Here is an 18,066-nt window from a genome sequence, read left to right as displayed (position 1 = left end):
ACCAGGAGAGGCTTTCTAAAACCAGAAGTGGGATATAACAAACTAATACAGTCAACTTTCCATATAGTGATCTTGAAAGGAGAACACAGAAATAGTTGGCTATCATGAATTTTTTTCAGAAAAGTACTGATATTTTGGGACTTTTTTTTTGGCAGTTTGTTAAATTCTATATATTGGGATTTACTATTGTAAGAGTTGAGTGTACAACAGCACACATAATTCATACCTGTTGTTTTTGATAGGCTGAAAAGGTTTTGTCAAAATCCCGAAGATCAATATCTTTGTACAGTTTAGTTTCGTCCATTTCTTCCCAGACTGTGCCCTCTAGTTTGCTCTGTAAAAAAAAGATTTTTTATCTTTTATTTTATTTTATCTTTAATATTTCAACAAAACAACTATGAAACTCATCTATATCACACTCAGCTGGGAAATAACACATTAAATTCAATATTTAGCAACAACATAGTACATAACAAAGGAATGACTAACTACAATTAATTAAAAGAAAAACTATATTTTCTATTCATCTATTACACTAGAGCTGAAGGACTAAAGGAATACTTTTGGCATATGTAATCACTACTATATATATGGTACTATAGCAAACCTTTCACAATAACAAACTATTCTGTCAGTCTCAATCAGTTAGTTATCTACAGTGAGAGTTGAATATCCTATCATTAAATGATTTATACAAAAAAAAAAAAAAAAAAAGACATAGGAAGTCAGTTAGTTGACAGTAAAAGACATAGGAAGTCGGTATCTTCTTCTTCTTCTGCAGCTTTTCTGCACATTTGTCTAAGCTAGCCATTCTCATAATATATTCAATATAAATATTAAAAAGATAGGGTGCACCCCTTTTTCTACTTGAACACTGTCTGTTTCTCCAAAGACTGTTTTTCACTGAAACGTTTTGGTTGTCATACAGCTCTCTTATCAAGAGAATGAACTTCTGTAGCTCAATTGGTATAGACGAAGCTGTTTGTCAGAAAGACCTAGGATTGATTCCTGTACATGACGTGAGAAACCTTAATCAGGTCTTTTTCAACTAAAGGTGAGTTAGCCCGAACTCATAGTAGAGGGTTTTTCACCCAGAAACTCAGGTTTTTCATCCCCTCAGAACAGCCAAACTGGCCCTTGAGCATACATGTTCATAAATACATACTTAATCCTGCATTAGGAAGGCTCAACCAGTTCTAAGAGACATATGAGGATGGGGGGGGGACCCCATATGAATAAATAAATAAAGAAAGAGAATTACATGCTCAGGTATTCCCATCCATCTCATTACAAACCACAGTCTGTTGTGTCAATAAAACAGATGACTACTTTTTCCAGAACTTATAACTTGGCACATCCATTAATCATAAATGCCTCCCTGCACCATGCCATATCTATCTCTTTCAAGAACATTCTCACAATGGTAAGCAGTACCACTTTCATGCCAGATCAAGTGTCATCTAGAATTGGAGGAAAGACTAAAATGATTCTCATCTGTAAAGAGTACATTAGTCAATTGGTGTCTTGTCCAATTTTTATGGATACAACACAACTGAAATCGTGCTCTATGTGGATAAAGAGATACAGACTACAGGCCTTTGAGCATATTGGCCTACTTGTTGTACATCTTGCCACACTTTGTAAAGATATCTGTGTTCCTTGATTGCAGCCAACTTGCAAGCTGATTTACTATGGTGCACTGATTACCTTTTTGCTCTATAACCAAAAATCTGTCTTCATGCTCTGTTGTAGAGTGAGGACAACTTCTTAGCAAATGTCTTGAACACATTCCATTGGTTTTTAAATACTGCCCAAAGCCTGGATACAATGCTATGTGAGATTCAAAAATCTCTGGCAATATCAGCAATTTTGTGGCGGCCTTCTTCAAGCTTTCCAATAATTCTTCCCCTACATGAAATCATCTAGATGATGTCTTTGACACACAACAAGACATCCAAGCTTGCAACTTTATTCCTTCATGAAATGAGCTTCCTTCAAATACAATTTGTTTAGTGCAGCTTTTGTCTTTTATCTTGTCAAGTGCTACCACATGACCATTTTGCACCCAATTCAAAAATTTGAATGTGTACCCACTTTCTACTCAAATTTGTCAGTTACGCAAATTACTACAAGCTGATTCATCTGAATTTGCAGTTGTAATCTTCAGAAATAGTGTTCATCTTTAGGTTTTGGACACTAGTGCATAAGCAACTCATTGTGGATGTTATCTGGGTAACATGAAAAAAAAAAAAAAAATGAAATGACTTTTTTTTTTTTATATTGGAAACAGAAATAGATTCTTTTCTAGTGAAAAGAAACTATTTATAATAAAATAATTTATTATTTTTTTAAATAACAATAACAAAACATTTCATTTATTCAAGATGCAGTACAATTGCACTATACTATTAACAATTTGGTCTCTTTTGCAAGGCTTAATAATCATTACCTCAGGAAGTTTGGACCAATTGAAACATTTCAGGGGGTTTGATGGCTGTGGAACATTTTTTTTTACAATTCTACAAGTTGAATCACTAGGTGGTCTGACTGCAAGTGAACCAGAACCTGTAAATCAGAAATATAGTTATATCATATTTGATTTGATTTGATTTAATCTAAGTCATTAATTCACTAGTTACAATTTATAAAGGGGAGAGAGAGAGAGAGAGAGATACCATATCTATATTACTAGGGATAAAAATATGCAGTTGTAGAGTTTCTAGCACCCAACCACTATTTAGTTATGATATCATGGTGACTATAAGCAACTCTGCCTAATAAAAAATTAAGCAGATTCAATAGTTTATGAAACGTAAAACTAAAAATAATGTCTAACAGATAAGTTAAGTGTTGAAGGTTATTCATAACTTATTTTTAATGGTATTAACAACACCAAACAAACTATTTTATAAAAAGGATGTTTATCAGCTTGCTTTTTCTAAGAAAAGAATTTAATAACTATTTACTTTTTCTTGACACACCCACCCACCTTTCAAATGGATCACTATCTTTTTCCATTTATAGAAAGCCAACACACATGCAGGAAGATATCTACATAAACAATCACATCATCATCCAGTCCAACTGTATGGTATTTTAGAAACACTTATACATAGAGCTAGAGCCATTTGTTGTAATGATATAGCTCTGTCCACAGAACTCAAACATCTGTGCCATACTTTCTTGGCCAATGGCTAAAATTCCTACAAAATAGATAAAATACTACATAGCCCCATTACTTCTCCCTCCTCTAATACACAGGAACACAAATTACCATTCCTATTCCTTATTATTATTATTAAACAAGACCTCACGGAGTCAAAGACTCATCTAGGAGGCCCTTTTATCTCATCATACCGTGCCTTAAACACATTCAAACTCCTTGCAGACACCACACTCTCAGGCAAGGCATTCCAATCACTCACAACTCTGCACGAAAAAAACCTACCTCTCACTCCCCTACTCACACCCTCTTTATACAGTTTCCAGGGATGACCTCTGGTTCTCCCCTGATCTCCCACTATTCTCTGTAGAACTTCTCCACCATTGATCCTATAACAACCCCTTACCAACTTGTAGGTCTCTATCATATCTCCCCTCTTCCTTCTCTCCACTAGACTCTGCAAATTACATCTTTTCAATCTTTCCTCATACTCGACATTCCAGAGGTCAGAAACTACCTTAGTCAGTCGCCTTTGGACCCTTTCCAACATCACTTCATCCTTCTGAAAACCAGGTGGGCACAAATCTGGGCACAATAGTCCATGTGTGGCCTAATCAAAGCCTTATACAATGGAACAAGAATCTCCCTACTTCTACACGTCAGTGTCCTCTGCATCATTCCCAGAAGTCTTTGTGTTGTCTTCACAATTTTGGCGATGTGTTCCCTAAATTTTAGATCCTTATCCACTATCACCCCCCAGATCTCTTATTTCCTCTACTTCCAACAATATATTCTCACCAAGCATAAATTCTGCATCCCATCTTTGTTTTCCAAATTTTAAAACCTTATATTTTGCAACATTGAACTCACATCCCCATTTGCTTGCCCAATCATTCAATTTATTCAAGTCTTCTTGCAAGGCCACAACATCTTCGTCAGAGTTATATCAGAAAAGATAGCCAGAGTACTAAAACATGACCTTTGCACTACATTCAAAACCTCATGTTAAATTAGCAACTCTTATCTGCTCTCCTAAGGATAAACTTCACTTTCTAGCATACCCCGGAGTGCATGAAGTTCCATGCGATTGTGACTTGGCCTACTACGGGCAGACAGGAAGACCTGTTAACATCCGCCTGGAAGAATACAAAAAATACATTCGCTATCATTATTATGGGAAGTCAGGACTGACAGATCCCTTCACACAGGATTAAATGGAAGAAAACTAATGTGCTATTTAGAAGTAATTACAGATGTGAAAGATAATTTTTTGAGTCAACCATGGCTATGAAGAATTCTCCTAACGTGAACAAATATGATTGCATTATTTTGCCAAAAGACTGTTATCTTAAGAGCAATTCCCACATAGCTGTAATACTTTTTTTTTTTTTACAACATTAGAGTGCACCAAACTAGAACTTTAAATCTTTTGTGAATTATAATTTGTATTGTTTCACTTCCTCACTGTCATGTATACATGTTGCGTTATGCTTCTATAGATGCTGATTTGAAACCCAACAAAATATAAGCAAGTTAATAAACATCATTTTTTATAAAATAGTTTGTTTGCTGATGCTAATGCTATCAAAAATTAGTTATGAATAAAAATAATGCTTTATGAAAATTAATTCTGAAATAATTTAGTATCAGAACTAATTTCAAATGTATTAGAATTTGAAATGGGATCTGACTTCTATTACTGCTCCCCCTTCCCATCTCTTTTTAATATACCATGAAGAATACTCATCAAGAGCATGGCGATATTCTTAGATCCAAAACCCTCCTCCATTTTGAGAGTGGTATAGTATTAAAATTGTTTTACATGTCAGATGCCAGATAATGGTATATGGGCCCAAAAACCTGAAGGTAAGGATTCAGCAGGCTTCTTCTAGTGGTAAGCACCATCAAGACCACATTCTGGCAAAGGAGACTGTTGCTATCTGGGCAACATGTCCAAATCCAACGTACCTATCTTTTCTTACTGAATGTCCTACTTCTTATCAACTATTTCCAAATCAGTCTATGAAAAGTATAGCAAACAATGACAGTGTCAGTATATTAATTTGACAAGAAATTATATTCTTGTTTTAATCCCTTATATAAGCAAACAAAGTTTTCCCCTGAATTATCTTCATTTCTTATATAGTGAAACCTATGAAGTATCAATAACTATAAAGTAACACGTATGCCACAGTAAATAACTTTTTTATTATGTAAATATTTCAAGCAACAATAGGAGTTGACTTAAAAAAAACAAACAGTAGTACACATACTTAGATTGAAATACCTCTACATATACAATCGCGTGTTCATGGTTTAAAACTAATGGGCTGAAATTAAAATTAAAATATAACAACTAAATGTATTTAATACAATTGAGGATAAGAATTTCCCAAACTTTTGGAATAGTGAGACAGTGTTTTGATTAAGATTAGGTCTATGAAGTAAGGCTTCAGCACTTTCTTTGTATAAACATTCATGTTTATATATAGCTCTATGCAGCAGCTTAGCGTTATTCCATTGGATCCTGTGGTTAGCATTTTCAATTCCATGTTGTGCAAGGCCAGGTTTATGAGGTTTGATGAGATCGATGTGATTTTGATATTCAGAGATCAGTTTATTTATAGATCTTCCTGTTTGTCCATAGTAAGACAATTTACATGAGCATGGTACTTCGTATATGCCAGGTAGCATTATTGGTGAGAGTTTGTGTTTTGGAGAAGGTAGCTAGTTGTGACTTTGGTTAATTGGTTTTTACCACATTCACGACCATGGGACATATGTGTCCCCCACATAAAATCTTGATTGTGTATGTAAACCAAAATAATGTCAATATTTTTTTCCAGCAAATATGTAATCTGGAAAGTATTTTTGATAATTGTATTACTGGAAACCCTACGTTAGCACCACCTGTCAAAAGAAAGTTTCGCGGCAAATAGTACGTTCAGAGCACGGCATATTCAGAACTTTTCATAAGTGTTTCTGCATAGAATATTGTTTGTTATATGTTTATGGTGTAATATTTTCATTTGATGGTAAGTAAATAATATGTTTTTCAATAAAATTTTGAAATAATATTCCATAAAAACTAATAAAAATATAAAGGGACACAGTTGTCCCTGTGGACATAAATGGGCGCATTTTACAAGTAAATTACTCATTGTTGTAATCGGTGTTTTTTATTTATTTTACCCACTTTTGTATTTTATTTTGTCTTTTTATCATTACAGACATGTCGAGAAAAGGGTGTAAGCAGTTTGAACTGAAAGATAATGAAATTTTGCAGTGTTTAGTAGCAGAAAATAGTGATTATGAAGACGCGCTAAAACTAGATGAGGAAGACCAGGTATTTATAACTCAGGATGTGAATGCAGGGATTTCTATGGTTGAAATTGAAGACCCAGCACAAAACACGTTGGAATTATCAGCAACAGAATCTGAAACAAAAAATAGACCACAAGTAAGTGGTCCTACATTCATATATAAAAAAAAATACATACGTAGCAAATAGCTTTCCTGATGTTGATTATATCTTTGGAAAAGTTCAGATTTGTGGAAACAGAGATGAAGATAGTTATTGACATCCATTGAAATTTTTTATTTGACTACTAACTTCGAAGATTTAGTTAGAAAAATAATAGTTGAATCCATATGGTATGCTGAGCAGAATGGAACACAATACACAGTCGATGATGATGAAATGAAAGCCTATCTCAGTATGAATTTGGTGATGGGTTATCATGTTTTGCCATCATTGAGAGATTACTGGTCGTTTTTTTTATATGGTCTGTGTTGATTTATGTACAGACCATATAAAAAAATAAAAAATAAAAAATTGGCATCCCTTTTCCACTCTACTAAAGACCAACCTCCTCCCCTCGACCTACCTGGTGTATACCAGGTCCCTTGCAGCTGTAAGCTGTCCTACTTTGGCCAAACAGGCAAGACAGCAAATATCAGAATTTCAGAACACAAGGACTACATCCGGTTTCACCAATACAGCCACTCTGGTCATGCTGACCATGCGCTGGATACCTGCCATAGAATACAGTGGAAGAAAGCCACAATAATACACTGTAGTAAATACAAATATGAAAGGCTTTTCATAGAATCAGCTTCAGCCCTAAGAAACAATCCAAACCTCAACAAATTTGGGTGCATGAGACTGCTTCAAATTTGGTAAACCTGTCTTTGGTAATGGTAAATAGACCTGATTGGCTGAGTGGTTAGGTATCTGCTCTCCAGCCAAAAGGCTGCAGGATCGAATCCTGCTGTGGGCATGGATGTTTGCGAATGCCTGTGAAAATACTAGTGGTGGTGGTAGATTATTATTATTATTATTATTATTAAACAAGACCTCATGGAGTCAAAGACTCATCTAGGAGGTCCTTTTATCTCACACACATCTCATCATACCGGGTCTTAAACACATTCAAACTCCTTGCAGACACCACACTCTCAGGCAAGGCATTCCAATCATTCACAACTCTGCACGAAAAAAACCTGCCTCTCACTCCCCTACTCACACCCTCTTTATACAGTTTCCAGGGATGACCTCTGGTTCTCCCCTGATCTCCCACTATTCGCTGTAGAACTTCTCCACCATTGATCCTATAGCAACCCCTTACCAACTTGTAGGTCTCTATCATATCTCCCCTCTTCCTTCTCTCCACTAGTCTCTGCAAATTACATCTTTTCAATCTTTCCTCATACTCGACATTCCAGAGGTCAGAAACTACCTTAGTCAGTCGCCGTTGGACCCTTTCCAACATCTCCTCATCCTTCTGAAAACCAGGTGACCAAATCTGGGCACAATAGTCCATGTGTGGCCTAATCAAAGCCTTATACAATGGAACAAGAATCTCCCTACTTCTACACGTCAGTGTCCTCCTCATCATTCCCAGAAGTCTTTGTGTTGTCTTCACAATTTTGGCGATGTGACCCCTAAATTTTAGATCCTTATCCACTATCACTCCCAGATCTCTTATTTCCTCTACTTCCAACAATATATTCTTACCAAGCATAAATTCTGCATCCCATCTTTGTTTTCCAAATTTTAAAACCTTACATTTTGCAACATTGAACTCACACCCCCATTTGCTTGCCCAATCACTCAATTTATTCAAGTCTTCTTGCAAGGCCACAACATCTTCACTACTCTTTATGGTTCTTCCCAACTTTGCATCATCTGCAAACAACTGAATATCTCCATCCAAATCTTTGCCAATATCATTAATATACAAGTTAAATAGTAATGGCCCTAAAACAGATCCCTGAGGCACTCCACTAGTGACTTTCCTTTTCCTGGATATTGCACCCCCATACACAACTTGTTGATACCTATCAGATAGCCAGTCTCCAATCCAATGCACTAATCTAATATCCAACCCCATCTGCTCTAGTTTGACTGTCAACTTATCATGAGGCACTCTATCAAAAGCTTTTGCGAAATCCAAGTATATTACTGTGTATCCTTCTCCTCTGTCCAAGGAAGCAGTCACTTTATTGTAATAAGTAAGTAGATTACTAAAACACGACCTCCCTTTAGCAAATCCATGCTGTCCATCAAAGATTATACCATTGTTGTCAACCCAACTCTGGATTCTAGCTCTCACAAGCTTCTCCAACAACTTAACCACAACACCCGACACACAGATAGGCCTATAGTTTGATGCTTGAGTTCGATCACCTCCTTTATGAAGTGGCACAATCTTGCCCTCCTTCCACTCTTTAGGGACTTGACCAAGTGCAAGACTCGTATTAAAAAAATATGTCAAGGCAGGTGTCAACTCTCTGGCACATTCCTTCAGAATACGCGGTGATATATTATCAAGTCCCACAGCCTTATTTACATCTAGTTTACTCAACTCCCCAAACACCTCTTGCTCACTTACAGTCAGTCTCTCCTCCCCATCATCAACTGCTCTTAATCTCTCCATGAAGTCACATTCACAAGATTGAAAGATCTTTATGAACTGCTCATTAAGTATCTCCACCACACATTCTGCAACAGCTGTCTTTATACCATTTCCTCCAATCAATGTCATCCTTCCATAATCATTCTTTCTTTTGCTGGCTACATATCGAAAGAACTCCCTAGGATTCTTTTTAGCTTCATTAGCTAACTGCTGTTCATACCTCTCTTTAGCTACTCTCACCAACCAAGTCACTCTCCTTGCCTGGTCTTTGTAGAACTCATGAAATTGGTTACTTCCACTTCTCTTATGCTGCCTCCACAATGCCCTTTTTCTCTGTATTGCATGCTTAATCTCTTTATTCATCCATCTCACACCTAACTTATTTAACCTTCTCACCCGTGGTATACATTTAGACATTGCATCCACTAAATATTTTTTGAAAATCCCCCAAGCTGCATTGATCTCTTTTCCAGCTAACTCCTCATTCCATGCTACACCTGCAAGCTGTCTCCTGAGCTCTTCATAATCACCCCCCTTGTAGTTCCACATATACCCTTTTTTCACAGGGGTCCTTGCACTGCTGGCAACCACCCAAGTAATCACCTCATGGTCACTTTCACCAATTGGTGGATGATTTGATACCTCATTGATAATTACATCCTCCGATGAGATGACCAAATCCAAGACCCTTAATCCTCTTGTGCCCTCTGTTACATACTGTCTGAGGTAGTTATCCCTCAAAAACTCAAGAAACTCATTTTCTTTACTTCCAGTTGCTATCTCTTCATTCCAATCTATATTGCCATAATTAAAATCACCCATAATGATCACCCTTTTCTTATTTGCTTGGCTTATTTGACTATACATTTCACTATTACCACCATCCACATTACCAGGTCTATAACAACATCCCACCAAGTATTTGATTCTATTCACCTCTATCTCACACCATACTGCCTCAAAACCACTGGCCCCATTTCCCCCTTGCATCTCTACCTTGTATGGACATAACTCTTTCTCTATCATCAATAGCACTCCTCCTCCCTTTTTACCCCTTCTATCCTCATGAAACACATCATACCTTTCCATCTCTATTCCTGTCAGGATGTCATCCTCATCTAACCATGTCTCACTTATTCCGACAATCTCTGGGTGCACAGACGCAATTAGTGCAACCATTTCATCCGCCTTGTTTCTTATACTTCTAGCATTGGTATACAAACACAACAACTCATTTCTGGATCTACAGCTAGTTCCACTGATACCACTCACTCGATGTGATCTCTCCATGCTGGACTGGGGCCATTTCCCTTTCTGCTTCTTCATTTTAGAACCCTTTGCAATTCCATCTGTTTCCTTTTGATCCCTGATCATCCCATTACTTTCCTGCCTAGATGGTGAAGGTAGTTGTGGTTCGTTGTAGTTGGTGGACTGAGTGGTGTAGACGGATAGTTGTGGAGTAGGTGCCCTCCTTAAATGAGTCTTTGGACTCCCTGGAGGTGTCATGTATAATAATAATAATAATAATAATAATAATATTTTCTGGCTGGTTTGTCTATTTTGCAAGGATAGAGAAAGAAATCTGAGTTTCTAAGAAGAGAGGGAAAAAGGCCTGAAAATCCATATGAGACAGATTAATTTGCTTTAGGTTGAAAGTGAAATATTTTCCTTTCATTTTAGAAGTGATGTGAACTCAAGCTTTTTCAAATGAAATGCATATGTTGTTTCAAATGCTCTGCACAGGCATCTTCTACACAGCAACAAAACTCAATATGTCCAACAACCTAATGTTAGTAATATCTAGACTGTTTTTATGTATAAACTCTAGCTTGTTCATTTAGAAATGCTTTCACAGCAATACTTTTACTGCTTTTATTATTATTATTATTATTATTATTATGTGACACCTCCAGGGAGTCCAAAGACTCATCGAGGGAGAGTGTGCCAACAGCATCAAACGATTGACCCCTTCCAACTACTAACCACGCTCAAACTTGCTTCGTGAGCCATTAGTAGCAGATGCCCTACCAATCGACCAACCTTTGCTGGCTTTTTATGACTTCTAAAATATATAGCATATAACCATGTACTTAATTCAAACAAACTTCCTATTTCAGTGATTAGACAGCAATTAAATCAGGAACAATTTCTGTAAAATTAAAAGGACTAAAAAATTACTTTAGCTGTAGTTAAAACTACAGCTAAAGTAATAAGGCTATGATGCAAGTATAATGGTATGTTAATTCTAACTGATTTGCAAGTTTTGTGGGTAGGTAAACATTGTCACTTTGGCATGAGACCAGTTAACTCACCTTTAATTGAAACAAACCCTTCCCTTATAAGAGTATCTCACATCCTAGATGAAATTTGAACCTAGATTTTTCTACCCGAAAGGCAAATGTTGTATCATAGATTAAAATGGCAAGTAGAAAAGTTGTTGTTAACAGTATCTCAAATTTTAAACAGTAAAAAAGTTACACAGTAGATTTTAATCTATGTTTGAGTATTAATTTTGCTGAGTACTATTACCATCTACTTATATTCAAGTGCTAAATTTAAAATGAAACGCTTCTAAAATTGATCAGCAAGAAATATACAATATGGATTACTCACCAAGTCTTAATGGTGGAGGTGGTGGAGGACCAGGAGGTAACTGGAAAGACACAGCATGAGCATGAGGTGGTGGAGGTGGTGGCGGTGGAGGAGGAGGAGGAAGTGGTGCTATTTCAGGCCTAATGCAAGATGGCCGAATACCTGCTTTATCATCATCAGAGAGACTACCTGTTTTGACAAGATTTTCTACTTGACTACGTTGAAGCCTTTCATTTTCCAGCTTAAAAAAAATGGGAGAACTGTAGAAATAGTTACTGTTGAGCTACTAGAATAAATAAGTTGTATCACTAACTACAGTAATTTCAAGATTTACAGATTATTATAGTAATTATACCAGGGTGGTCGGAAAAGATCTCGGCCTTGGCCATAGATAGCAACACTATCGGCAAGAGATTTTTTCTAAGTTGGTACATCTGTCATAAGCATCCATGTGAAATTGCAAGTCATTCTATCAAATAGTTTGTTTTATACAGCTGTCTGAAGCAAAAGTGTTGTTTGTATCCCTTGAAATGGATAAAATTTGAGTATCGTGAGGTTATAAAATTCTATTTTTTAAAAGAAGGTTTAGCAGCAAAAGAAATTCATTCGAAGTTCATAAACGTTTATGGGCACTCTTCTCCTTTGTTTCTGACAAATAAGAAATGGGCTGCCAAGTTTAATGTGGCTGTACCAGCCTTGAAGATGATTCACATGAACGATGTCCAAAAAATGTAACAACACCAGAAATCATTGATCAAGTGCAGGATATGGTATTTGATGACAGGCAAGTCAAAGTGTGTGAAATTGCTGAGACTATAGGCATTTCAAAAAGAACGTGCAAGATATATTTTATATATATATATATATATATATATATATATATATATATATATATATATATATATATATATATACAAGATATATATATATATATATAGATATACTCGTATCCTTGGTAAATGTGGCGGTCGAGTTTAGCTAGTCTAGAAAACGTGTTTTTAAAGTTAAATATAGTGTGGCTTTTTGTCACAAATTATGCTGCAATTGTGCATCGGTTAGAAACAAGTGTCCTTCAGTGGTATTATTGTTTAGAACTGTGTTGTATATATTGTGTTTTCACTGCCGTTTGTTTCACTATAACAACGTGTAAAGATGGTGTCCAACAAGAAACGTACGTCAGCGGCGCGCAGGACTTCTACTACTACACGAAAGGCTGGCTCAGCGTTAGATTTTTCGCAATGGATGCGTTGCGGAAACTGCTACATGTATGCACCGAAAAATGTGAAGGATCTGTGGTCGGTCTGGCAAAATGAGAAGAAAGAAAATGTCGACGTATGTGAGAAGTGTCGGGATAGGCTGGAGCGTTTAGGAATGGAAGCAGACATCGGGACCGTAGCGGAAGAACTTCGGCGGGAGTTTATGAAAATGAAAAATGACCTTCATCTTCTTCATGAGGAAGTGGAAGTGATCGGTAAGGAGATTCTGGAAGTTAAAGCTGAGTTTAATGTGTTAAACAGAGAAATTAGGACTATAGAGATTACTTTAGCTGAAGTAACTAGAACAGGGTTACATATGGGTGAGTCTTTGAATGATTCAGTAATAAATAGTATGGGAGTGATTGGGAGTCAACATAATAAAACCACAAGTGGCCTAGAAGAAATGAGATGTAGTGAGAGTGGGGGGGTAAGTAATAGAGAGTTGAGTAATGAAGCTGGGAGAGTCATGCTGAATAGTGTAGAGAATGAGTCCATGAGTGTGGACTTGAATGAAGTTAAGAGTGGTAAAATATATGGTGATTCTATGATTAAGGGTATGGAGAGTGGTATGCATGAGGAGTGCTGGGCTGATGGGACAATAGAAAGAGTGGCTTTAGCGATAAAGAGAGGGCATGAAACAGACAAGATGATAGTTATGGTGGGTACGAATGACCTGAGAGGTAGTATAAATCGGGTAGGAAAAGATTTAAGAACATTATTAGATATTGTGAAGAGGAAAAGTGTCAATGGGAGAATAGTGTGCGTGCTGCCTCGTTTTGACAATTATGAGTTAAGTAGACGAGCAATGATAATGAATGATATGATTGCAAGAATGTGCAGAAAAAGAGGTCTGGAGTTGGTTGATGTTTGGAGTGTGTTTGAAGGAAAAAGGCAGTTGTATGCTAGAGATGGACTGCATCTTAACATGGAAGGACATAAGCGATTGAAGGAGTTATTGTTTTCTGAACAGGTTGAAGTTATTGGGCAGGGAAACTAATATTGAAAAGGTTGAGTGTAAGAGAGAGAAACTTTAGCACTGATTGTGTATTTATTGATCCTTATAGGCAGAATAAATTGCAGAAGAGAGGGGATAAAAATCGGCATAGGACTACGGTAGTTAGTGACTTATATATCAGTTCTAAAGCCGGTACAAGATCTAGAGGGAATCTGCAATTTTTGTATACCAATGCTAGAAGCATTAGAAATAAGAGAGAAGAATTTTTGGCATTAGTCAGTGAAATCTCACCAAAAGTTGTAGGCATTAGTGAAACTTGGCTGTCAGCAGATGTGGTCACTGGAATTGAATGTGATGGGTACAGTATTTTCAGGGAGGATAGAGAAGATAGAACAGGAGGAGGAGTACTGTTGATGATAGCTGATGTGTTGCAGCCAAAGAAAGTAGTATATCATGATGATAGACATGTGAATGAGAGTTCATTTGAGGCAGTCTGGTGCGAAATAGTGACCAACGCAACCAAATATACAGTTGGATGCTGCTATAGGCCAGGGAGTACGGGGGAAGATATTGAATTCATGCATCAGCAACTTAGTGCAATGAGTGAAGGCTTAGTGATTATTATGGGGGATTTTAATTATGGTGATATCAATTGGAAGGAGGAAATATCACATAGCAAAAAGGAAATGGAGTTCATACATCTTCTACGAGATAATTACTTGAAACAGCACGTAACTGAAGGGACACGTGGTGTGAGAGTGTTGGACCTGGTTATTGGTTCAGAGGTTATATGCATAAGTAAGGTGTCCTCGTTACCTCCAGTTGGTGAAAGCGATCATGTGGTATTGACTTGGGAGGTTGCAAAATCTGTGGATTTTTCTATTAAGAAGGGGTATGTACGGAACTACAGGTTAGGCAATTATAACAAGCTTCGGAGTGAGCTTGCAGCCATCCCATGGCAAAACATATTGCAAGGGAAAGATGTTAGCAGTGCTTAGGATAAAATCAGCGGGTATCTGAGGAAAGCAATATCAGATTGTGTCCCTATGGTCAGGAGGTCAAACAAGGCAGGCATTAGATGGATGAGCAGTAGTATCAAGCTTGAACTGCAAAAAAAGAAAATGTTATGGAGAATTTACAAGGAGAAGGGCGATCAGGACACCCATGAGCAGTACAAGGCTCAAGCTAGGAAGGTTACCAGCATAGTAAGAAAAGCTAAATCAGATTATGAGAAGACCTTAGCCAAAGAGATCAAGGGTAATCCCAAAGAGTTCTTCCGCTATGTGGCAAGTAAGAGGAAGAATGACTTCGGAAGGATAACCTTAGTGGGTGCTGATGGTATTGAGGTGACAAAATCAGATGTAATAGTCGAGTTACTGTGTGATCACTTCTCAAAAGTCTATCACCCAAGTGAGGATATCTCTATACCTATAGCAATACCTAATGTGAGAACTGAAGCTAAAGAATCAGAGGTATTAAATATATTGCAAAACTTAAATGCAAACACTGCGGTAGGCTTAGATGGAATATCAGCTCGAGTGTTGCGTGAATGTGCAAATGAATTGTCAACCCCTCTTACCTGGATATTTAATTTAAGTTTGAACTCTGGTATGGTCCCTAGGGAGTGGAAGTTAGGCAAAGTGGTTCCTTTGCATAAGGGTGGCTCTAAAACTGCGGTATTGAATTACAGACCAATCACCATCTCAGGAGTAGTGGTAAAAGTATTGGAAAAATTGGTTAAAGACAAAATTCAAGAATGGGTGGATCAGGATATGATACTCTATAGAGGCCAACATGGTTTTGTTAAAGGTAGATCCTGCCTTAGCAATCTATTAACTATTCATAATAGAATAACATCCGAGTTGGACAAAGGAACTGGCTACACAGTGGTACTTCTGGATTTTGCTAAGGCTTTTGACAGGATACCCCATAGAACACTGTTACGCAAATTGGAGCAGATGGGAATGGATATTAAATTGGTGATATGGATAGGAGAATGGCTCAGGGAGAGATACCATAAGGTGGTGTATGGAGGAGCCGAGTCCAGAATGAGGCAGGTGACCAGTGGTGTGCCTCAGGGCTCTGTGCTTGGGCCAATGTTGTTTAATTTGTATATAAATGATATAGGAAACGGCTTAAAGGGAGATATTCAGTTGTTTGCTGATGATGCAAAGTTGTGTAGTGCAATAAAAAATCAAGCTGATGTTGAAAGTTTGCAGGAGGATTTAAATAAGCTGGTAAAATGGGCAAAAGAAAATGGATGTCAGTTCAATGTGGAAAAGTGTAAAGTCATGCATTTTGGGATTAAAAGATTACCAGCTGTGTACTACATCTATGGAAAGGTACTCCAAGAGATTGATGAGGCTAGGGACTTAGGGGTATTGGTAGATAGGGAGATGAAGTTCAGAGGACACATTGCTAAGGTGTCCAAGATTGCACATAGGATTACTTGGTTGTTGAGGAACACACTGACATCTAGAGATAAAGAGGTTATTATTCCCCTTTATAAAGCATTGATACTTCCACATTTGGATTACTGTGCTCAGGTCTGGTCACCTGGATTCCTTGGAGATCAGGAGGCTGTGGAGAGGGTTCAGAGAAGAGTGACCAAGTTGGTGAGTGATATAAAAAATACTCCCTACATTGATAGATTGAGAGCTTGTGGATTGCAGAGATTGGTTGATAGGCGAAGAAGAGGGGATATGATAGAAACATTCAAATTACTAAAAGGTTTTTATAGGATTGATGCAGGGGAAATGTTTCAGCTGTGTGATAGTGATGGAAGAACAAGAGGTCATCTCTGGAAATTAAAGAAGAGTGTGGTTAACAAAGGTGTCAGAACAAGGTTTTTTGCCTGGAGGGTGGTGAACAAGTGGAATTCATTGCCTGACTTAGTTGTGAGCTCTTCGTCTGTAAATGAATTCAAGAAGAGATATGACAGATATTGTTTTGCTAGTATGGGTCTCCCGCGATGAGTCTACTGACTCCATGGAGATACCCGTAATAATAATAATAATAATAATAATAGTATAAGTAAATATGACCTCGCCATTGATCCATTGCTTCTGACTTAGTATCACTACTTCTGGGTCTGGGCTCCCACTGACGAGACCTTAATAAAGGTTGAAACCGGTCTGGGTAGTGGCCCTTCCCTTGGTATCCAGAGAGTTCATCGAAAAGGCAATTCATCGAAAGACAATTCATCGAAAAGGCAATTCATCGAATGAACAATTCATCGAACGATAAATCATCGAAAATGCAATTCATCGAAAAAAGAATTCACCGAAAATTTTAAATTTTCAAAAATGTTATTAAAAAATTGATCCATTTAGAACAAAAATCGAACTGAATTTTTGTTCTAAAAAAATCGAAAAATTGTGCATAGGGAGATAGCAATGCTACTTGAATAGGAAAAAATTATAGAACAATATGGTTTCTTATAGTCTTTTTTGTCCGATAACTATTTTGTGTCAGTTCATGTGACTGATTTGTCTGTTTCCGGGAGGAAAAGCCCAGGCATCTCCGTGTTATACCTGCTAACTTACCTTTAGCTGAACAGGACTGATAAAAATTATGCACATCGTAAAAGGGATTCCAACTACTCAGGTCCTTCTAACTAAACATCTTTGTTAATACCGACTGAACTACGCAGGCTCCATTATTATTATTGTTGTTAGTAGTGATATGCGACTTCAATACAGCAATTATTATGGAATGAATTTTACTTAGATTCGCTATTTGAAACTTTTACAAGAAAATGTTGAACCATTTTCAGTTCAGCTATATTCGGGGCAACAAAGAAATAACGTGTCCAAATTATGTGTTACAATAACTCTCTGACTTAGTGGAATTAGTAGAAGTTGCCAGTACAAGAAGCGTCTGCATGGTTCAGTTTTTGTTCTAAATGGAACAAACATTCACAACATTATCGAAAATTAAAAATTTTCGGTGAATTGTTTTTTCGATGAATTGCATTTTCGACAAATTATTGTTCGATGTATTGTTCATTCGATGAATTGTCTTTCGATGAATTTTCATGAAACCCTTCCCTTAATGCATAGCATTATACATGTCCGCAAGGAGATGTGCTTTGCATTATGGGAGATACTGAGACAAGGAGTGATGAGAGCTTGGTCCACCTTTACTACGAGTTTCCTCAGTCCTGAAGATACTTCAGGCGCA

General features: G+C 37.1%; 1 protein-coding gene across 1 annotated transcript in view; it reads right to left on the bottom strand.

The window, feature by feature from the left end:
- The window catches only part of LOC150105113 (disheveled-associated activator of morphogenesis 2-like), a 575,640-nt gene that overhangs the window by 221,747 nt on the left and 335,827 nt on the right, over positions 1–18,066 (bottom strand). Inside the window, exons 14-16 of the mRNA XM_090396160.1 lie at positions 11,695–11,914; positions 2,450–2,565; positions 227–334 (exon numbers count right to left, since the gene is read on the bottom strand). Of these exons, the coding sequence (XP_090252286.1) occupies positions 227–334; positions 2,450–2,565; positions 11,695–11,914 (444 nt within the window). The remainder of the gene's footprint in view (positions 1–226; positions 335–2,449; positions 2,566–11,694; positions 11,915–18,066) is intronic.

The sequence above is a fragment of the Typopeltis vanoorti genome, chromosome 7, assembly GCF_054136105.1.
Source record: "Typopeltis vanoorti isolate ZY-2024b chromosome 7, IOZ_Tvanoo_1.0, whole genome shotgun sequence".
Classification (NCBI taxonomy): Eukaryota; Metazoa; Arthropoda; class Arachnida; order Uropygi; family Thelyphonidae; genus Typopeltis; species Typopeltis vanoorti.
The sequence above is the reverse complement of the archived record's forward strand: the minus strand, read 5'-3'. Positions and strand labels throughout refer to the sequence as shown.